Below are 21,826 nucleotides of genomic sequence, written 5' to 3' on the forward strand. Positions count from 1 at the left end.
GAGTATCATGTATGTTATGAGCTGTTATGTAAAATGGTTGCTAAATGATCTCATGTGAAGTCTTAGCACAGATAACTTTCTTGAAGAAAACATTTTAGCATTTGCTGACAGCTAATTATTGACTGTCACAGGCACCCAAATGATTACTGTTGGGTCAAGTAATTTGGTGGAACATTTTTTCCATTGGTAATCTTTGTCAAGCAGACGGATTAGAAAAATATCTGTACTACAGTAAGTAGATCAGTGCTCCCACATGTGATCCAGGCCCCAAACTACATTTGGGTACATTTACATTTATGGCATTTGGAAGATGCCAGATACCAGAATATATAAATGACCGGATAAGTAGACGGAACATCTCTGTTAAAATTGGAAAAGTTCTGAATATTTCACAAAAATGTATAGGTTCATATAAAAATTTAAATGACAAGCATTCAAATACAATTCAAATGTAGTGATTTGACCATTTTAAAAATAGATCTTACCTGCTGAGAAGTCCACGTTTTTTCCAAGGAGAACTTGGAAGTTCTTTAACCTTTTGCTAGATTTTTGGAGACGATACATCTCACCAGACGTCCAGAATGCAAAACTTCTGGGTGTGTTATCCTTTATAGAGAGTTTCCGAAACTTGGGGGTTATATGAATGTACAGTTGCAATCAAAATGATTCAACCCACATTGCAAATCAGGTTTATTGTCAACACGTACAGACTTTCAGCTGTTTGCAACGAACAAATCAAACAAAAGCAATTGAAATAGTTTGACGCAATGAATGCTTCAAGTGGTTTCCCCAAATTCAACTGAAAATGCAACTTATAATGTTGATATTTCTGTCATGTTGATATTTCTGTAAAGCTGCTTTGAGACAATGTCTATTGTAAAAAGCGCTATACAAATAAAATTGAATTGAATTGAATTAAATTACGGGAAAAAAATTACTTTTTAATATGCTAATTTTGTTAGAAGCACTGTATGTGCGAGTGCGTGTAAATGGTGCCTTCATGTTTGATCTCCTATGATCATTAAACAATAACATACACCTGTTGAAATATTATGATTGATGATGACCTTTGACCTAGACCTGTCAAAATGAATTTGATGACTTATACCAACCATCTTCTTTCTCTATTGCCATTCTTCTCTGACCTCTCTCATCAGCAAGTTCTACGTGCAGAACTCACTTGATGTCCTTTGGGGTCTGTTTTGTGTTTGTTTGTCTGTGTTTACATTACCCGATTAGCTCTTGACCTGTATCTGCATGATTTTATGCATTGTGCTGCTGTCACACGATTGGATGCAAGGAAATGCAATTATACTGACTAGGATACCGACTGTTACGACACAGAAAACAACACATAGAAAAGCCTCAAAAAGATGAGGGAAAAGTAATAGACAGAGAGAGAGAGAGAGAGAGAGTGCTTAGTAGAACATGTGCACTACAGACTGGCAGCTGTATGCCTTAGAGGATAGTCAGTGTGAGACGAGAGGCGGAATCGGAGCGGCTGCTGCCTCCAAGCAACCATATGTCTGTCCCCGTGTCTGCTTGCTTTCTCGCATTCATGCCCTGCCTGCCTCTCTGATGTAATGTCCTTGTGTTGTGAATGACATCCATGTATTGAACAACCATACGACCACATACAAACAGTGAGCATTCAACTTCTGCTCTACTAATAAAAATCAGTGATAAGGTAGAAATCCAGGACAAGCCTTATTATTATTTCTAAATTCCAATGTAATAGCATTCACCACATGTCACGCTATTTAAGTATTTTATGTCATGGCTTTATTCTGGTCAGGTTTGAGGTTAAGCAAGATGTGAATACACCCTGAACTGGATGTCAGTCCACTGCATACCTCTGCAAAATAATTTGTCCATGCTGTGAAAGCATGCGGCTCTCTGTCAGAGCCAGAAAAATGATTCTTACAAGTTCTTATTAGTGCAATTATTACTGAAGCATACGGTTTACCTAAGTGAACCCTTTAGCAGTTACATAAGAATGTGTTGAAGGTACAGGCAGAAGAAACTGAAGCCTGACATGGACAATCAAAAAGCAATTCGAGAAGCAGGATTAATATTTTATAGAGATGAAGTTATAACAATTGAAACCTCACTAGTCAAAAGTACACTGCCACAATGTCCAGTGACATTTATTCTGATTAAATTATATTTCCAGACCTGACAACCTTTACATAATTTGCTCAGGAGCATCCCCAATTCAACATTGTAGTAGAGTGGTACGATTAACAACTCTTTTTCTTGTCAATACACATTTTAATCTGGAATGATTTGTGCAGGTGTATAGAACTCTCCAATATTAACGGACACCACTAGGAAGCCCCGCCCCTTCCCCGCCTATATCATGTGCTTTCTGTCATGGTAGATTGAGAATATTTTGACTTCGTTAATGTGAAGAAAAAAAGAAAAAAAACTCAGACAAGTATACTATTTTGGACAGAAATGTTTAAAAAAAAAAAAAAAAAAGCCCCCCCCCCCCTTTTTTTTTTTACCTAAAAAAAATGAAACCTTTTCTAACACTTTACAAATGAAATTACTTGTGATGATAATTATAAAATGATTAAATGTGCTGGGTTATTTTGTTCCTGTGCTGATCATCACAGCCATGTGGACATTATACAACCAATTTGTAAAACGGATTGTATCAAAAATGCATTTATGCTATTTTTTCCTTTTTAAAAAAAAAATAATAATAATAATCTAAAAAAAATACACCATCCAGCAATTGCCACCGTCAGCAAGCAGTTCCCAACTGCACAGCGGGTATTATTATTATGCCCGCCCTCACTTACTCTCCTTAAACCTGAAATGGTGTAAATGCTCATTTAGTTGGTGTAAATGCTCAAAGTGCTTTTTCAGCGTATCATTTTTGGACAATAAACTCATTGATAATTCATTAATTGGTAAAATGTGAAACAGGGAAAAAAAAAAAATCAATATCGCGCAAGCCTATTACACACATATCCATCTAGAAGAGCAGGCACATCTGACATACTTTTACCCTTCAGCGCTTTTAGTATATTTTAAAATAGTAGATTTAAAATTTTTGATTGATCATGTTTAAAAAAAAAATAAAAAATGGATAGTGTTGTTCCATTTCCACCTGCTTTGCGAGTGAACTCCGTAGAGGTAGTAGCAAACACGCTGCATATACTGTACATCCGAGAGGCACAGCGGCTTAACTGCGCCTCTTCACTTTTTATTTCCGACAAATCTTCCTGGGGCTCCTGCTTTTGTGTGGATGCAGTTCTGCACATATGTCACATATAATCAGTCTCTACAGCTGGCCAACTAAATCAGCTTTCCTACACTGAGTGTGGAGACAATGATCAAAATAATGAGACAGTTCCTCCACCAGCAACGACATTATATCCGTTGATACTTGTACAGTGAAACAAAAGAACATAGCCATGCCACTGCAGTAATATGTGGATAATATATAATTATGCTTTAACATATTTCAAATATAAAAATAGTTCTACATACACACACACACACACACACACATATATATATAGATATATCTGCACTTACACAATCAGCAACACTATTTCAACACAATTACAGTGAATCTTCAGAAGAAAAGCAAAGCAATCTGTCGTCCACTCATATTTGATTTACGGTGTTGTTACATCTCCTCGCTCATAACAAGTGGCTCAGTGGACGGAGTGATAAACACGCCACGTAAATCTGAGAGGTACAAAGTGGCTTAACGGATATCTTTGGCTCTTTTTTCCGAGCAAATCTTCCTGGGGATTGTTTAAGTGATAAGTGCCCTAGCGGGTAAAAGGGAAGCAGAGGAAGAAAGAAGGGCATAAATATAAGTCAGCCTCCCTACAAAAAAAAAAAAGCCTGGACACTTTCCTCCTTCCCTCTGTCATTCAGTCACACAGTTCTCCTGCCCACTTCCTTAGAAACTCTATCACACAGCCCTTCTGCTAGTGCAGCCCGAACTTCCCACTGCAATTAGTTATAAAAACTTTTCAGTCGGCCCACACGTGGTTTGTTTTTTAAGGAGCTGCAGCTCCCTTCTCACGTGGTATATGGACTATTGAGTCGTCACAGGCCCCCTGAATGATGGCTGAAAAATAAGGCGGTGCAAACAATGCTTGGCCTTGATTAATTCAATTCTTTCAGGACCCTGCGCCGTCGTCCGGGCAGCTTCAGACAATCGTCGCTTTGATGCTTGGGATAATGTACTCTTGTGCACTTATTGAATTTTTCACAAGAAAAATTGCCACCTTAATGATTTCTGAATTACAGCTAAGGTATCAAACTTTTGCTTTAAAAAAAAAAAAAAAAAAACGAAAAGATGAAACTGTTGGTTATTACAGTGTTAGGGCACTTCTACCAAAGACACAGTAAGAAAAATGACTAACCTGATCGGCCTGACACGCCACGGTGTTGCTGGACTCCGACATGGTTCACCAGCACCTGCAGTTTCTCTAGGTTCCAATCTCGAGCTCTTCATTCACCTTTCCATTCGCTTTCACAGAGGGCGCGTGCACGAGAAGGGGGGCGGGGACCCTCCTTTTCGGCTAGGCTTGATTAATGCCTGAATTATTTTCACCTCATTTCATTTGAGGGAGTTCTGCTTCCTCTCCGCCTCTCTCAATCATTCGGCGTGGAAGCGTTTTCTCTCTCCCACCCTCCTGCAACCCACACTCCCTCTCTCGCATTCTCTCCCTCATCCATTCCCTTGCTTTACCTCCTTTCCTTCTTTGCAATCCCTTTTCTGCTCTATTATACATTGGAGAAAGTGCCCCCCCCCCCGTCCTCGTCTACACTTGTAGGGGGGAGCTGAGCAGATCCACAGCCCTCGCCTCTACTTTTGCCATGAATAGATTCGTTGTCATTCCAAGCACTTTGGGTGCATACTGAGTATCAGGAAACTGCTAGCTTAGCTGCCTGGAGTTTGCTAGATGAAAGGACGAGAGGACCATGCGCATCCACAGGATTCCGTTTCACAGTTTCTTCTACTTGTTTTCTGAGGAGCTGAACCCAGACCACCAACGCTTCCCATTCATAGATACTTGACTCTCAAATCCTTGTCCCTCAACATTGCCAAGTCCTCAGTAACATCCTGCTAGAGGCCAGGGGAGGGTCCGACACTGTCCTCCTTCTACACTGCACCATACTCCCTGTAATTCATCTGCTTTTTCTCTAAAGGGCAACAGATTTCCTACTCTTCATTGTTGTGGGCCACAACTAGTCCATAGATCCATTGCAGGAAGGTGCCACTTGCCGGAAGGACGATAACTGCATCACAATGCATGGGAAAAAGATTGTAGCGAAGCCGAGATCTTCACACAAAAGAAAGCTTTCAGTTGATGCTCTTGGCGGTGGCCTCAACCGAGTATCCTGTTAGTGGTGTCAGAAGTTGACAAGCAATTGGCCATCAGCCTAATGAGCATTTAGTGAAGGTACACAATGGTAGCAGGGTGTTCAATAAACAGGCCTCAAGTTAATATGATGAGAGGATTGATGCCACAGATTTCAAACTGACTCCTATTGAAATAGGAGACCGCAATATTAAAACAGGATCTCAGTGATGCACGTGATCTCAGAACTGACTGTAACAGCACTTGCTTTGTGGGGGGTTTTTCAACACAGAATCATCAATAAATCCCAACAAAGTGGCAGGAAAAATGAGTTTTAACAGCTCCAAACTCTGGGGCAATGCAGCAGCATAGTCTGGAACTAGATGGACTGCATTTCCTAAGGGTTTAACAATACGGCGTATAGTATTAAATTGTTCGATTTGAGTCTCCGTATAAACAATATATTCAACATAATAAAGTAAGCTACTCGACATAAGGTATCACTCATAATACGTATATATTTAATAGTTATATTGAAACTTCAAGACTCAAGAATCAAGTCCATGCTCCCTCCTCTGATAAAGTAGTTTCCTCTTTATCTTGAATCAGGAAAGGCTACAGGAGATTTAAAAAAAACACACTTCTCCTAAGCGCACTGTTTTCACAAGCCAATAAGCTAGCATAGTAGCTTGGGAAAAGCAGCGATGGCTTCGGTCAGCAAATCTTTAAGTCTTGTCTATGGGAGCACTTTGACTTCCTGGTAAGTCACGATGCTGATGGCCAGTGAGTGGTGGAGTAAATTATATGGATTTGAAAATAAGTGGACCGTACTGCACACCGGCACAGTCCCGCATCTGCACCCATGTCATCTTTATTTATGAGTCAGTAAAACTAGACAAAAACACAAAGCACACACACACACACACACACACACACACACACACACACACACACACACACGCATGTCTCTGCTGCATTCAGTCAGTATTTCCTCACCGATTCAAGAAAGAAAGAAAAATCACAGCAGTAACTGGGAAGTTCGTAGCTGCAGATAAAAGCCTCCACACAGTATAGCGGAGAATACAAGATTCAAGACTGTAACAATGGGAAATAAAAAGCCCTGCACTTGAGAGTCATTCATGACTAGTCTAATGAAAACAACGACCTACGCAGATTATGCTTATATTTGCTGTACCAAAAATGTCAACACACCACTGTATCGTATTGAATTTGAATTTTGTGTATCGTTACACCCCTAGCATTTCACCATTTAACCAACTAGCGAAGGAGGAATCACTTCCCGGAGCTGCTTTTTTCAAAACTACAGCACGCACTAGGTTTCTAGACAATTCGACTGTGGCAGTGGTTTGGTCTTGTTGCAGTAATGACCCCATGAACAAACTGAGGTCCTTATAGAAATGGGTTGTCGAGTGACTTGCACACAACCCTCACCTGAACTGCACTAAAAATCCCTGGGTTAAACACTGACAGCATAAGCCAAATCTAATCACTCGTCACCTACAGAGCCTGTTAACAAAAGTCAAACATCTGAGTCTTTTTCCAACACTACAAGATGGTAAACAAATCGATTCTAACTGATGTAGCAGAAGCTTATATACGATTCGTATTGTACTTGGTGAGATCGGTGAGACATGCATTAAGTCATATTTATGCCAAGGATCAAAATCTAAATACAAATAGTAAGGAGAAGTGAAACATTTTCTTGCATTAATTATGTTTTTTTTTTGTGTGTGTGTGTGTGTGTGTGTGTGTGTGTGTGTGTGTTTTTTTTCTTATATGCATTTTGCCAGTGCATTTCCTTTTAGGTTCTGAAATCAGTTTTTGCTTCTGACCTTTATTTATTTATTTATTTATTTATTTATTTTTTACAGGTAGACAGGTCTTGGGAGAAGACGTTCACATGAAGTACCTAGAAGATAGCAAGACAATGGAGTAACATGTTCTATGACCCCTCAGCCACACCCACTCAGCTAGTTAAAAAAACATTGATAACTAGCAAATCAGGCTTAACCAACTTTTGAACTGGAGCCAGAATGAATAATTAACAATTAGTTAAATAGATTTAGATCATGTGAAACGTAATTACGCAATAATAGCCTACATTGATGTCTAAGCTAATAAACTTGGCCTATGAAGCTGAACCCTGTTTGAAGGACAGAGTGCACAACACACATCTAGCTAGCCAGTTATAGTACAAATGCACTGTTATGATGATATGTGTCCCCATTTAAGTCTCTTCGCCCCATCTGTATGGGCTTATGAACAAGGCGGAGGCTAATAAAAAGTACAGAGGTCTGTAAAATAATAATACATTATAATATGATAAGCAATAGCTAATAAACTGCAGTTCAGAGGAGCAAGTTAATCTTCTAATTTTTATTTAGCCTCACCCACATTATCAAATACTGTTCACAAGAGAGATAGGTGTTAAAGTCCCCATGAAGTGCCTTGAAATGTGTTGACGTAATTTCTACTGAAACAGGGAGTCAGGGCGGGACATACCAAGTAACCCCTCCCGCTTTTTAAATAGCCAATAGCGTTTAGCTTACCTCATAGCCCTGGTTAAGCCATAATTGACAGTTGGTACTATTTATTTTTAGAATGTTGCGGTGGGGCACTTCAGATTCTAGAGAGTATACAGTATGTTTGGACAGAAAACCTGATGCGAAGCTGAAGTGCAGAATGATGTCATCACAATTGTTTGTCTGTATCGGTGGTGTAAATTTTACATTTTAAATGCTTTTTTTTTTTTTTCCCTTGTTTTGGAGCACACTAGCTTATAGATAACCTTAAGGTAATATATTCATATTTAAAGCCACAAAACTTCAATATTGATTTCATGTGGACTTTAATTAAGGAATAACAGCATGGTTCAAAGTGTATTATTGTGCTTCTACCACACTGACTACGTTTACACGGACTGCACTAATCTAATTACTGACCTTATTCTGAATAAGACAATATTCTGATTAAGGTGTTTACATGAGTGGCTTTTAGAATACTCCTTTCATGTTCAGGTTTTACATGTTCTAGAACATAGATGGATTAACGTCACACGTCATTACGTCCCCGCGCCACGCCGTCCGACGTCCCTCCAGAATTTCACGTATCGACGTACGGTTGGTCTTCGTTATGGGACCGCATACAGTTTTGTGCGTTTCATTTTTAATTTTATTAAAACTTCTAGTACGGTTAATTATCTGTCGTGCCGTACGTGCAAATAGACGACTGCTTGAAGCCGTGGGCCGCGTCCCAAACTGCGGACTTACCTACTATTTAGTGGCCGAAACACATTACACCTACTATATACTGTAGTAGGTACGTCCGCGGTTTGGGACGCAGCTGTACTCTCTTGTTTGCCGTTAAACAGTTGAGCGCTGCCGTGTGTGTACGTGTCCTGTCGCACAATGCGGTGAAAACTCTCACACGACATTAATAATGTGATTAAGGTGTGTACATGTCTGTAATACACGTCGATAATGCGACTAAAACAACGAATACTCCACACGTCTTAATTCCATCTGTGTTTACTTCGAGTATGACTCTAGTCGGATTAAGGATCATCAATAATCGCTGTTTACATGCTAGTTTCTTAATCAGAGTATCGTCTTAATCGGGTTCATATCGGATTATTGTTGTCCATGTAATGAGGTGATTTGTCCATGACATGAGTGATTTGAAAACGATTACATTTGTTTTATTTATTACTGAACAACAGATTGCACTTTTTTAACTGTTTGTAGTTACATTTAATGTTTTGTGGAATTATCTGCCGTACACGTCCAAATACAAATACAAATCATTTATGCTAGTTACGGCTGGAACTATTGTCAGAGTTGTCCTATTATAGAAAATGAACGCACACTTTCTGAGAATTCAACAGCACTCTGGTATAAAAGTACACTCTTGGACTCAGAAGCTAGTATTGCCCCCTTTAGCAGAAATAACTTCTTCTAAGCATTTTGTATAATTGTCCACTGGTCTCTGACTTCGGCTTTCTGGATTTTTTTTTTTTTTTTTTTTAACTCTTCCATGCAATATTCTTTCTGTTGCAAGATGTTTGAGGGTTTTCTTGCATGTACTGCCTGTTTAAACAACATCCCCCCACAGCATTTCAATCAGGTTCAAATCCTGGCTTTGACTAGGCCGTTCCATAACACTCCATTTCTTCTTTTTGAGACATTCCTTGTTGGATTTGCTCGTGTGTTTAGGATCATTATCTTGTTGAAAGATCCACTTTTGGTCCAACTTCAACTTTCGGACAGATGGCCTCACATTATCTTCAAGCATTCTTTGATGTGATGCAGAATTCATAGTTGAATCAATGGATGCAAGCTGTCCAGTCTCTGAGGCAGTGAAGCAACCCCAAACCATAACATTTCCACCACCGTGCTTCACAGTTGGTATGAGGTGCTTCTAATGAAAAGCTGTCTTTGGTCTGCGCCAAACATGTCTGCTGTTACTGTGGCCAAACAACTCTATCTTTGATTCATCTGTCCAGAACACATTATTCCAAAAGGCCTGGTCTTTACCTATTTGCTTATTGGCAAACTTGAAAGAATGGTTGGCTGTGCACAAATCATGGATTAAGTAGAATAAATAAAGTTTTATTTAAATAAATAAAAAAATGGTAAGTGAGGGAGTGAATTCTACTGCATTGTCTGAGAACCGGCTGGAAACAAGATAAACTGACAAGATAAATCAAATACTGGAATAGTATCAGTAGCTCTGATTTATTGTAATTTCATTTTCTAATTACTGATAAAAGTCAGTTTTTAGCTCTATCCTAAGTGATGAAGTGCTGGAAGACCAACAAGGTGTACTCAAGCTCATATCCTGCATATCCTGTCCAGCTATTGTGTCTCAAGCATGGACACGACTACAGTGAAAGAGTGTTTGTGATTCATTTTGTTCCATGTACATATGCACACAGACAGACAGACAGACAGACAGACAGACACACTGCTCCAGGCAGCGTGCTGCATCTGAGCCATGAGCCTGGCAGGGAAAGCGTTTGACACCGGCGGTCATTAGAGTCTCCAGGGGCTGCAGCCAACTCCTATTAGTCAAAATGCAGCACGGCGTCTTGCCGCCTGCCGTACAATAGCGCTCTTCTAATGAGGATATGAAGACTGGCTATTTTGACAACTCAGCAGAATGGAATGCTATGAGAACAAGGAAGGAAGAACAAAAAAGGCAAAGCATACTAAGTCTAACCTCAAAGAGGCTTCCCAAAACAAGCATGTGTTGGGTTGCAATTAGCATCTGATAATTAGATGGTTATATCAGGTACTTAGTGCTCATTAGGGAACACAGATGTCAAACTGTTGACTAAGTCCAAATTAGCAGTGAACATTCAACAGGACCTTTATTACTCTCCAAAGGTCTCTCTGAAAGAGAAAAGCTGCTTTTAGTTCTTATGCTGTTATGTTTTTGTTGATTTTTATTGCAATATAAGTTTTGGAGTGTGGATTCAGCAAGTAGCATAGAACTACCAACTTAATGTCCTCAGAAGCTACAGTGAGTTGAATAAAGTTTATACTTCATTTCCTGTAAGAATTTTCAGCAAAATGGCTTCTCCTTAGTTTTGCTCTAATCACATTTACTGTGATTAGCAAAGTACCTGTTCATCCTCAAGAATAATCTCCACAACTAGGCTTTGCCTGATACATAAATAGTCCTGTACTGCCAAGATGTAATGCCCAAATATCTAGCATGAGGCACTGGATACAATCTCCAAACCAACAGCATGTTTATAGCAAAGGGGGTCGAAGGTCCTCAGGTGGTAATTTGAGAGCATTTTCAACACAACATAAATACCCATTGCCTGAATATGTGCCTTAGGTATCTGTTTTAAACTGAAACTTAATAATGACACATTCTAATACAAAAACTGTGCATTAGAATACGATAAAATGAACATTAGTAAACATTAACTCTCAGGCCAAGAAAGGTAATGTGCAGGGTTGCCAGGTCTCAGCAATATTTCCTCCCAAACGTCAACTCAAAAACAGCACAAAAGACCTGAAAATATCCCAGAAGTATTCAGGAATTAGAAAAGCGAGACATTAGAAGGGAATTAACCATGGAGCAGACGCATTTCTGAGTGGTTGGATTGACCAAAACTCAATAAACCGCAATCCTGATGGAGCGACTCAAAAAGAATGGGGGACATGTCTGAAGCATGGGGTGCTTATTTCTCATTCAGCTGTTAGCTAATGTTTTAAATTCCTGCATTATCTACCTTCAAAATATGAAATGAGAGAGAGAGAGAGAGAAAGAGAGAGAGATTGTACTGTGTGTGCCTGCATGCTTGTTTTTTCATTTCCGTAGCCTCTCCTGATTCCACAGAAAGTGGAAGTTGCTTTTTCAATGAGAGCTGGGTAACATTTTACAAGAAGGGTACATGAATAATCATGCACTAATTTACCTGAATTAATACCTACTTAAATATGAACTAATGACGAGTTAAGGCATGTTCTAATCACAAACTAATGAAGAGCTCACCTTAACTACGACGTGAGTCTTATGAATTCATGTGTGAATAACGACCACCTTAAGTACATGTTATTAATGAACACGTAGGGGTAAACTAACCCAAACATGCTCTATAAGAAAGAATATGAATTAGACGTGCATCATTTCTACGTGTTTATATAATTTGCCGTATGCAGCATCATTGGATGGCGCTGGATTAGGCTACTTTCATAATTTACACTGATCGTCTTTATCGAACGCTGAAAGACGCACTAATAATAAACACCAATAATTTCATCTCAACCTGTTTTGAGTCCATGTCTCTTTAAATCCCACTGTAGTACTAGTAAGTGTTCTGGGTGGCTCGGGCCTGAGCCCGGGCCACTGTTCCTCTTCCCACAAGGGTGAAATTAATACAGTAACATTTATTAATTTATCAGACGCTATTATCTATTAACATTTCAAACCAGTGTTGTCTAAGATTATTTTCCAGTGTTGTAGTCGTAGATGTCGCTGTGGATCAGTATGTAAATTATGAGAGTAATCCAGCGCTATCCGATGATGTTCGCGTACGTAGCTGCATATGGTAAAACATAAAAAATATCAATGATTAGTTTGTATATAAATTATATAAACAATTTCGAATGATGCACGTTTAATTTAATTTAATTAATGCACGTATTCTTTCTTATAATATTCAAATTCATATTCTCTCTGATAGAGCATGCTTGCTTTAGTTTACGTGTTCATTAATACATTAACTAACAAACGAGCACTGACATGTACTTAACGTGGTCGTTATTCACACATGAATTCATAACCCTCACGTCATAGTTAAAGTTAGCTCTTCATTTCTTTGACACACACACACACACACACACACACACACACACACACACACAAACACCTTCACAAAGATTCATGACAAAAGAGAAAACAAAAGATAAGGGACACATAAGAGTGAATTGAGAATCTGTTCGAACTGGACTGGAAAACCAGAGGAAAGGACAAGCGGCCACTAAATTTGCCAGAGAGGAAGTGCAGTTTCAAGCATCTCTGCTTAACCAGGTATTTCCTATTCGAGACACGTCTGTGCTATTGACAAGCCGAACAAGAGAGCCTCAGTGAGCACTAAAATACTACTGCTGACTAAAAATGTCACTTTTTTGAACTTTGATGCACCACCTCTTTCCGCCGCCCTCTCTCGTTTTGCAATCTCAAGTGGCATGTCCGACAGACACATAAAAACGAACACACTCAATGCAGGGGACCACGGCATAAAGCAATCCTGCACGATTATCAGCCCACTGCACAGGACAACAATGAGGCTGGAACACTGACTGGCCTACATAACACGCTATGCTGGTGACAAACTGTCTGGTAGTACGCAGAACTAGAAACACAAACACTCAAACATACCACTGAATCGAATTTAGCTTTGAATTAAGACTTTTTGAAGACTCATTATAATGCACACGATACACAATGTTCCCAAAGCACAAACTCCAAAATTGCCCAACACTGAAACTGTACAATATAAAATATCTTCCAGTCTTTAATGCTTTACTGTCAGATCCAATTATTCGTGTTTCAACAGGTTTGTGAGAAATTATCCTTAATTAAGTGACAACAAATTACCCCAGTGACAACAGTGACTATATAATATGTAATTATACGAGAGAAATGATTTATAATCACACTATCTACACTGTAAAACCGGATCAGATCATTTAACTCAAAAAACTGGAGGAAACTAATTACTTCAAAATTTCTTTTAAGCCAAATACACTTAAATATAACAAAAAATTGAACTGTAACTTTGTAATTTGAAATAATTTTTTGTTATATTTAAGTGTATTTGGCTTAAAGAACTTCTTTGAGGTATTAGTTTCCTCCAATTTTTTGTGTTAAATGAACGTATCCGGTTTTACAGTGTCGTGTCACCCAGATGAGGACGGGTTCCCTTCTGAGTCTGGGTCTTCTCAAGGTTTCTTCCTCATGTCGTCTCAGTGAGTTTTCCCTGAGTTTTCGGCGTCTCATAAGGGATAAATTTATAAATTTTTAATTGAGATAATGATGGGCTAGTTCAGAAACGCTGTTAGAAGGTCAGTACCTCCAGGATTTCGTGATCGCAGAAATGAACCCGAAATCAAGCAAACGCCACACTATTCGGATGAGCTTGCAATTTTTAAAAAAATATAAATTACGGCAGATTTTCCATAGATTTGGGCCAAGGCGAGTCAAGTGACATCCTCACAAGTGCGTCGATCATGGGTACAGCTAAAAGGTCTCATTTACCAACAAACACGACTGCGAAAAAATTTGTGCAGTTGCAATTTCATGAATTCAAGGAGATTTCCACACAAAATATTCTGCAAGTTGCTTTTACTTTTACTTTTAGTAAAGTATTAGATGCTCCGTTAATCCATCTGCCCTGACGATGTTTTGTAATCTTTCTAGTGAATATATTCCTATTAGTGTGATCAAGATCACTGCTACTCACACTGAATTATTCACCAATACGGAGCATGGGATGCTGTGTGAGGCTTCTAAAAGTGTTATCCTCCTTTTTAAGTTTTTCAATTCAGGTTCCCAAGCATAAAAAGACGCAGGTGCTCAAGTTGCAAATAGTGGAGTCTTTGGAGTATTTTAATCCTGCTTGAACTGAGCACACTCATGGCCAATTATAAACCATACCCCACTCTGTGGCAACAGAAGGGCCAAATATATGAACTTGTAGTTGTAATCAACTTCCTGTGCCATTCCTTTAGCTTGTGTGTGTAGAATAATCTAAGTACATGATATGAGACAGGTTCAGCAGTGTTCGGGAACCATTTACAACGGCTGGGTTAATCTGAAGTTTCCTCGATAATTTCCCCCTCCTGGAAGGGCCCCAGCTGCTACTGCTGTATAAATAGTGAGTAGCTCGCCTCTGGGGAGAATGGGGCTCAGCAGAGAGGCTAGGACACAAATCGAAGTGGAAAAAAAGCTTTCATATTTTTAACAAACATATGGGACCATCAGCATAGACGAATGGGAGGTTGATTAGACGGTCGTGTCATCTTATGTGGATTCAGCAAGGAAAGTTCGGAAAGGCCGCACTTGTACTCTCAAGCTTAAGAAAGGATTTTACGGGGGGAAGGAGGGGAGGGGAGTGTGAATCTTATAAATACCGCCAAATAAAAGAGCAGAAGGAAAGCCCATGTGTTACAATGTTTGAAAAGCAACACTGTGACATATCTGGCCACATGCTAAGAGCAAACAAGTTTCAAAGGGAGGTCAGTTTAAAAGGGCTTCTGAAGGGTCAAGGCTGTTTTTCGCAACTCACAAAAAGAAAAACATTCCAGAGAGAAGTTACTTTAAAATATGAGTGAAGGAAAAAAAAAAAAAAAAAAAAAAAGACATGGTGACCAAAAAGAGCACGAAATAAATTATTGTTCTGATAATTTTTTGCTTTTTTTTTTTTTTTTTCAGAATCAACAGTGAGAACTTGAAACTGTGTTGGAGATCCTTTGACGTGGATCGCTTCAAAGTGATAAATAATAGCAAAGAGGGGCTGGCTGTGGGGAAAGACCCCTGAGAATTGTGAACCCCCCTTTATCCCATGCCTGTATCTCCTATTCAGCAAGGCAACCAAGGGAGCAGGTTGGATTCAAGCACAAAAAATGACCTAAATATGGGGTGAAAAGCCGCTGAAGGCTTGCAATTGGACTGTTAAAAGAAATTATAGTCCAAATGCGCGACGGAGAAACGCTGTGAAGACTCATGGATTGACCAAAGCACAAAACAGCATCCCATTTTTGTAGTTGCGGTTGGCCTTGCTGTTGGTATTTTTCTTTAACTTCAGACCACCTCCATATATAAAAGGAGAAAGGAAGCAAAACAGAAAAACGAAATTTTCAGCTTGAGTGGTTTCTTCAAACAGAATCCAAAGTCTGAGGCTCAATGGGGCCTTTTGGCGCAGGGAAGCTGGATTTTTTTTTAAGGAAACGCAGCAGTGGACGTGTTTAGCATTTGGTGCCCCTTGTCCTCCAATTGTGCCTTCACCACAGTGACTGCCTGACCCAGGCTCGGTGCACTGTATTGCAAAGCAAAACAGACAGTGTGTTTGACTTCCCCTTTTCTCCGCCACATCTGTTTCCTGAAGGCAGCATGACGCTAAGCCTCACAGAGATGTGAGTGTTAGAAAAGTCTAGAATTCCTTACGTAATGTCCAGCAGAGACACAGTCTCAATATGTTCCTTATGCAATGTCCAGCAGAGACACAGCCTTGAGAACACAGCTTGGACAAATGTTTTGTTTTTTTAATTAAAGAGGCACAGGATGTTGCATTGTAAAACAACAGATCTTATTTAATTCTGTATTTGATTAAACTAAAATGTAAATATAATTAAAAACATTCCTTGGGAATTCATAATGGAATTCAATCTGTTTTGTGAGTGAGACAGGATGTTTCGTGGCAAACTACCTCAGAAGGAGTCAGGAGAAGGAGGAGGAAAGACAGGAGGATCAACCTATACTGCAGCCCTGCTCTGATTTGTTGGAGTTTTTGCAAGTGGTTGACAGTAAAGGACGATATGCAGTTTGAGGAGGGAAACTGCGAATACGCTGAGCTGATATTTCATTGTCTACACATCAAGAGCCTATTAAAGCTGAATAGCTCCTGTCCTGTGATAAGGAGGAGGCAACGTCTATTCAAGCCCTTGGCACCAGATTGCGTGCCATTGTTTTGTATGACAGTACAAACACCAATCTTCCCTTCTATAGATTTGGAGACGCGTCCATTGCTCAGATATAGTCAAGTACGCAAAGCGTTCTTGTACTGAAAGGGGCAGATGCACCTTCAATCAGGACACAGCAACAAAAGTGATCTGTCCATCAGAAAAGTCATTTCCTGATGAATGCATTGCTCTAGCCATTCTGCCCCCGGCATCACAATTCACTGAGCTCAAAAAATAAGAATGCTGAGTGCCAAAAGCCCATCTGTCCACAAAGTCACTTACGTCCATAAGTTATACAGGGGCATAGATAAGGCCCGTGTTTTACAACACAGAGCCTCAGTGGCACAACAGCTATCAGAAGAAACTACAGATGATCACAGTGGCACTGCTGCAGGTAAAGTAAAAAAAAAAAGTTTAAAAAAAAACCCATAAATAAATAAAGAGAAACAATATGTTACATATAATAATACCTATTCTTGTCATAATGCTTTTCAAATAAGTAACATCAATTAATAGATTTTAACATGTAAGAAGGAACAATATCAGATTAAACTGAGACAAGAACAAGAGTAACACACTGCAAAATGTATGCAACACCCTATGAAATACATGTCCTACCCTTTAAAATAAACACCCTATGAAATACATGTCCTACCCTTTAAAATAAACACCCTATGAAATAAATGCAACACCCTATGAAATACATGTACCACCCTATGAAATACATGCAACACCCTATGAAATACATGCAACACCCTATGAAATAAATGCAACATGCTATGAAATGCATGTACCACCCTAATATATGCACCACCCTATGAAATGCATGTACCTCCCTATGAAATACATGCAACACCCTATGAAATGCATGTACCAACCTAATACATGCACCACCCTATGAAATACATGCAACACCCGATGAAATGCGTGTACCACACTAGGAAATGCATGTACCACCTAATGAAATACATGCAACACCCTGATATATGCAACACCCTATGAAATGCATGTACCACCCTAATATATGCACCACCCTATGAAATACATGCAACACCCTATGAAATCCATGTACCACACTATGAAATGCATGTACCACCCAATGAAATACATGCACCACCCTATGAAATACATGTACCTCCCTATGAAATACATGCACCACCCTATGAAATACATGTACCTCCCAATGAAATACATGCACCACCCTATGAAATACATGTACCTCCCTATGAAATACATGCACCACCCTATGAAATGCATGTACCACCCTAATATATGCACCACCCTATGAAATACATGTACCACCCAATGAAATACATGCAACACCCAATGAAATGCATGTACCACCCTAATATATGCACCACCCTATGACATGCATGTACCACCCTATGAACACACTTTGCTCATTTTTCATATTTAATTAGAAGGTTGCTACAGTGATACATAATTCTAAAAGTGACATTACAGTTTTTAACAGCCACTTATATTTCTTCTAGTGCGCAAATCTCAAGTGGCATTCTAGGGCTATGTTTCCTATAACATATTACAGGAATTTCCAAAGATGTCGCATGCCTCACGAGCAAATGATAAAATGCACCCTGGACACTACTGGTGACCGGGGCGCACAATGTTCCAGGTGTGTAAATACATGGTACGTACCACAATGTACCTGGTCAGTTTCACTTTATTTTAACCAGCCTATTTCATTCACCCAACTGAAACTACATCAAATTCCCCTTAGCATCACATGAATGATACATAAAAAATGACATATTAATGACAATGTCTTGCATGCATGTCAGCAAAAGGCATGTGCAAGATATATTTTAATGCATATAAATGAATAATATTACCATAAATATTCTCTAAGGTCTAAGTTTAACTCTAAGATTTCTTTTGCATTTTAATTTTGACTAATATTTTTATTCAAAGTGACCTATAATGGTAGCAGAACACAACTGAGCAGATGAGAGTTATGTGTCTTGCTCAAAGTCCCAAACATGGCAGCCTGGTGGTACTAGAATCTGAACTCATGACCTTCAGATCAGCAGCCCAATGCCTTAACCACCAAGCTACCACTTCCTTATAGTTTCACATTATAGTTTCACTTGTTTTTACAATGGAAACAAACAAACATGTCATGTAAAACTATACCCCATTCTTTATTAAGTAGAATCCTATTCAAATGACACATCATGTTAAAAAAGAATATGTTAGCTTTAAGTAAGTTAGTTTTTTTAATTCAGTCATTTTTAACTCTACCCCTGGAAATGTGTGTATTTTCCACCATTGTTCTTTTGCACCTGGGTTCTATCATTACCTTTGTAAAAAGTAAATGAAAAAAGGAACAGACAAAACCAAAATGATTTCTGTACAATGCTAATTGTTTTAATAGTAGTTCTGTAGCATCAGTTAGCATAATCCGGTAAACCTTCAAAATCACGGTGGCCAATCAGTGGGAGTGGGAGCAGATTTTTTTTTCTTTTGTTCATTTCATTCATTTTTAGTCAATCATATCATGTGTTCCGACAATTTCCCGAATATGTTTAGACTTTATTCTTTGCTAGGAACACCACAAAAAAAAATCTGAAGGATATTAACACAGCACCCGCAGCCGCTTAAATGGAACTGTACTTACAAGAAAGCAGAAGTATTAAACTGGACATGCAACGTCATCTTGTGTACAGTTACTGAAATTGCTCCAGAAATATAATCTCTTCACTACAATTTAGCTAGAATAATTAAACGCAGTTTTGTATAGGACTGCACAAATAGTGCAGAGTTAAACTGTTCTGTGTAAGAAGGTTTTTTTTTTTTTTTTGTTTTTTTTTTTAAAAATCAGCATTTGGAGTGACTTCTGTCTTATAAACAGAAGTCAAATACATCAAATGTAACTAAAACTGAGATGCTGGTTTAAAATAAATAATGATACAAAAAAAACAAAACAAAACAAAAAAACAGAACAGACATTTTTCAGGGCTCATTTTAGGTAGTCATGAGCAGCGGGACAAGAATAATAAACTACAATGACAATCATGAAAGTGTCCTGATAACAGTTTAGCAATGATATGTGCTGTATTTAAAAAAAACAAAAACAAATAAAACTTCTCTTATATAAATCGACTGAGAAGTTCTGACACTTGAGCACAATAATGGAGCCAGATTTACACTACTCTAATGGCATCCACTCCCCCCCCATCTAAACAAGCTGTGTAAACAAATCTCATCTGCTCAACATTCTGCACGCTGTTTCATCATTTCAGTGAGTTCTGAGTAATGTTTGCCTGCACGTCACACTACATGCACTAACAAGCCTGTTCTCCTGTCCACACCAAACATATTACTGGAGCTTCAGGGTCTACTTATTAATATTTCTACGCCTGTATAACATCATTTCCAAACAGACACTGTGAGGTTATGTCATGCCATTAAATCTTTGTAAGATGAGCCAAGTTAGTCATACAGTGTTGTTAGCAGTAGAGAGTAAAGGAACTACAAGGAAGTACAAAAGTTTTTTTTTTGCTTTGAATGCTCCAGACGAAGTATTGCTAACCGTCCCACCAATCTCACATCTTTGAAATACAAATGCACGTTTATGACCGTCAAAGGAAATTTCCTATTGTCTCAGGACACTTACTGACACTGTACAACACGCTGACTTTGTTTGAGTCGGAGAAGAAATTCAAACAGAAAAAAAAAAAAGACACTTATTTTATTGTAACAAAGCCCAAAATGATGAAGTACATCCATCCATCCATCCATCCATCCATCCATCCATCTTCTATACCGCTTATCCTTTTCAGGGTCATGGGGAACCTGGAGCCTATCCCAGGGAGCATCGGGCACAAGGCGGGGTACACCCTGGACAGGGTGCCAGTCCATCGCAGGGCACACTCACACACACTCACACCCATTCACACACTACGGACACTTTGGACACGCCAATCAGACTACCATGCATGTGTTTGGACTGGGGGAGGAAACCGGAGTACCCGGAGGAAACCCCCGCAGCACGGGGAGAACATGCAAACTCCGCACACACAGGGCCTGCTGAAGTACAGCTTCATTAAATAAGAAACTGGATTGCGCATGCATTATACATATTCAACATGAGTTTACTTCTCATTTTCAAATAAGGTATTAAGTGTTAGATTATTGGCTGATTGGAAATTGCTCGAATGAATTTATTATGAAAAGGGTTGCAATGACTTACTATTGTTTACCGTAATGAAAAGTTGTCCGTTTTTTTCTTTTTTGTGATGTCATTATAATGAACAGCATTCCACTAGCAATACGACCATTTCGAATGCTCATACTGATAGCATCATACTAGTGTACTACCGCACCTGCACTTTGAGTTGAGCAACACGCATGCTGAGGTATTGTTTGATCGCGTCTACGTGCCGTTAAAAAAAAATCCTCAAGCTGATGTGAGAACTTATCACTCAGTAATTCATTCATTTGTAATCGATATTAAAAGTACACACAGTCTAGAGCAGAAGTTAGGACTGATATAATAAACATCAAAAACAACTTGGTGAAAGTATCAGCATTAGAAAAGTACATGCATTGGATAAAATGACTCACCAAAATGCCAGAAAACTGTTTTTCCTCCATATTGGCAAACTATGCTGTCCTCTCGCAGAAGGATGAAGGTCCTCTGCTCTCTGGGACTTGTCCTCGTGTTGCTGGATGTGTGTCTCTCCCTCTGCGCTTTCTCTCTCTCTCTCTCTCTCTTTCTCTCACACACACACACTTTGGCTCTCTCACTCCTCTTGTTCACTTGCTGGCTATTTTGCAGTGCCGGGCTTTATGCTAATTCCACACTAATCCAGGAACTTTTCTATGCTGTGAAAGGGACATGTGACAAAAAGTGGGGTGGGAGGGACAGAACAAAATGGGAAGGAAAGAAACACTGTTTACTGCATTTCCCTTTACAAACCGTGTCATAAACGAAGCCCTGCATTTGTCCGAAAAAGTGCGAAATGTGAAAAATCGATAATGTGGTTAAAGGTGTAGTTCAAATGCAAAGCACAGCTTCTTACACACCAAACGCTTCATCGCATTCGGAACATACAAGCATATTCAAACCAGATGCTTTTCGGAAGGTTTCTCACATCCTAGATCATAATTCAGCAAATCCATTATCACTCTATAAACAGATGGAGGCTCTTATCACTTATTACCAATCCTTCACTCACTCAGTCTGCATGAAAATACAGTAACTCAAAGGCAAATAGTGTCATGGGCTTCCTACTTGGTTTTAATCTCTGG

At 39.1% G+C, this 21,826-nt stretch overlaps 1 protein-coding gene across 1 annotated transcript in view; it reads right to left on the reverse strand.

Moving 5' to 3' along the window:
• slc6a9 (solute carrier family 6 member 9) overlaps positions 1-21,378 on the reverse strand; it is a 56,949-nt gene extending 35,571 nt beyond the window's left edge. The window contains exon 1 of the mRNA XM_017471421.3: positions 21,140-21,378. Within this exon, the coding sequence (XP_017326910.1) occupies positions 21,140-21,169 (30 nt within the window). The 5' untranslated portion in view covers positions 21,170-21,378. The remainder of the gene's footprint in view (positions 1-21,139) is intronic.
• Between the last annotated feature and the right edge of the window lie 448 nt (positions 21,379-21,826).

Source organism: Ictalurus punctatus, chromosome 7 (assembly GCF_001660625.3).
Source record: "Ictalurus punctatus breed USDA103 chromosome 7, Coco_2.0, whole genome shotgun sequence".
Classification (NCBI taxonomy): domain Eukaryota; kingdom Metazoa; phylum Chordata; class Actinopteri; order Siluriformes; family Ictaluridae; genus Ictalurus; species Ictalurus punctatus.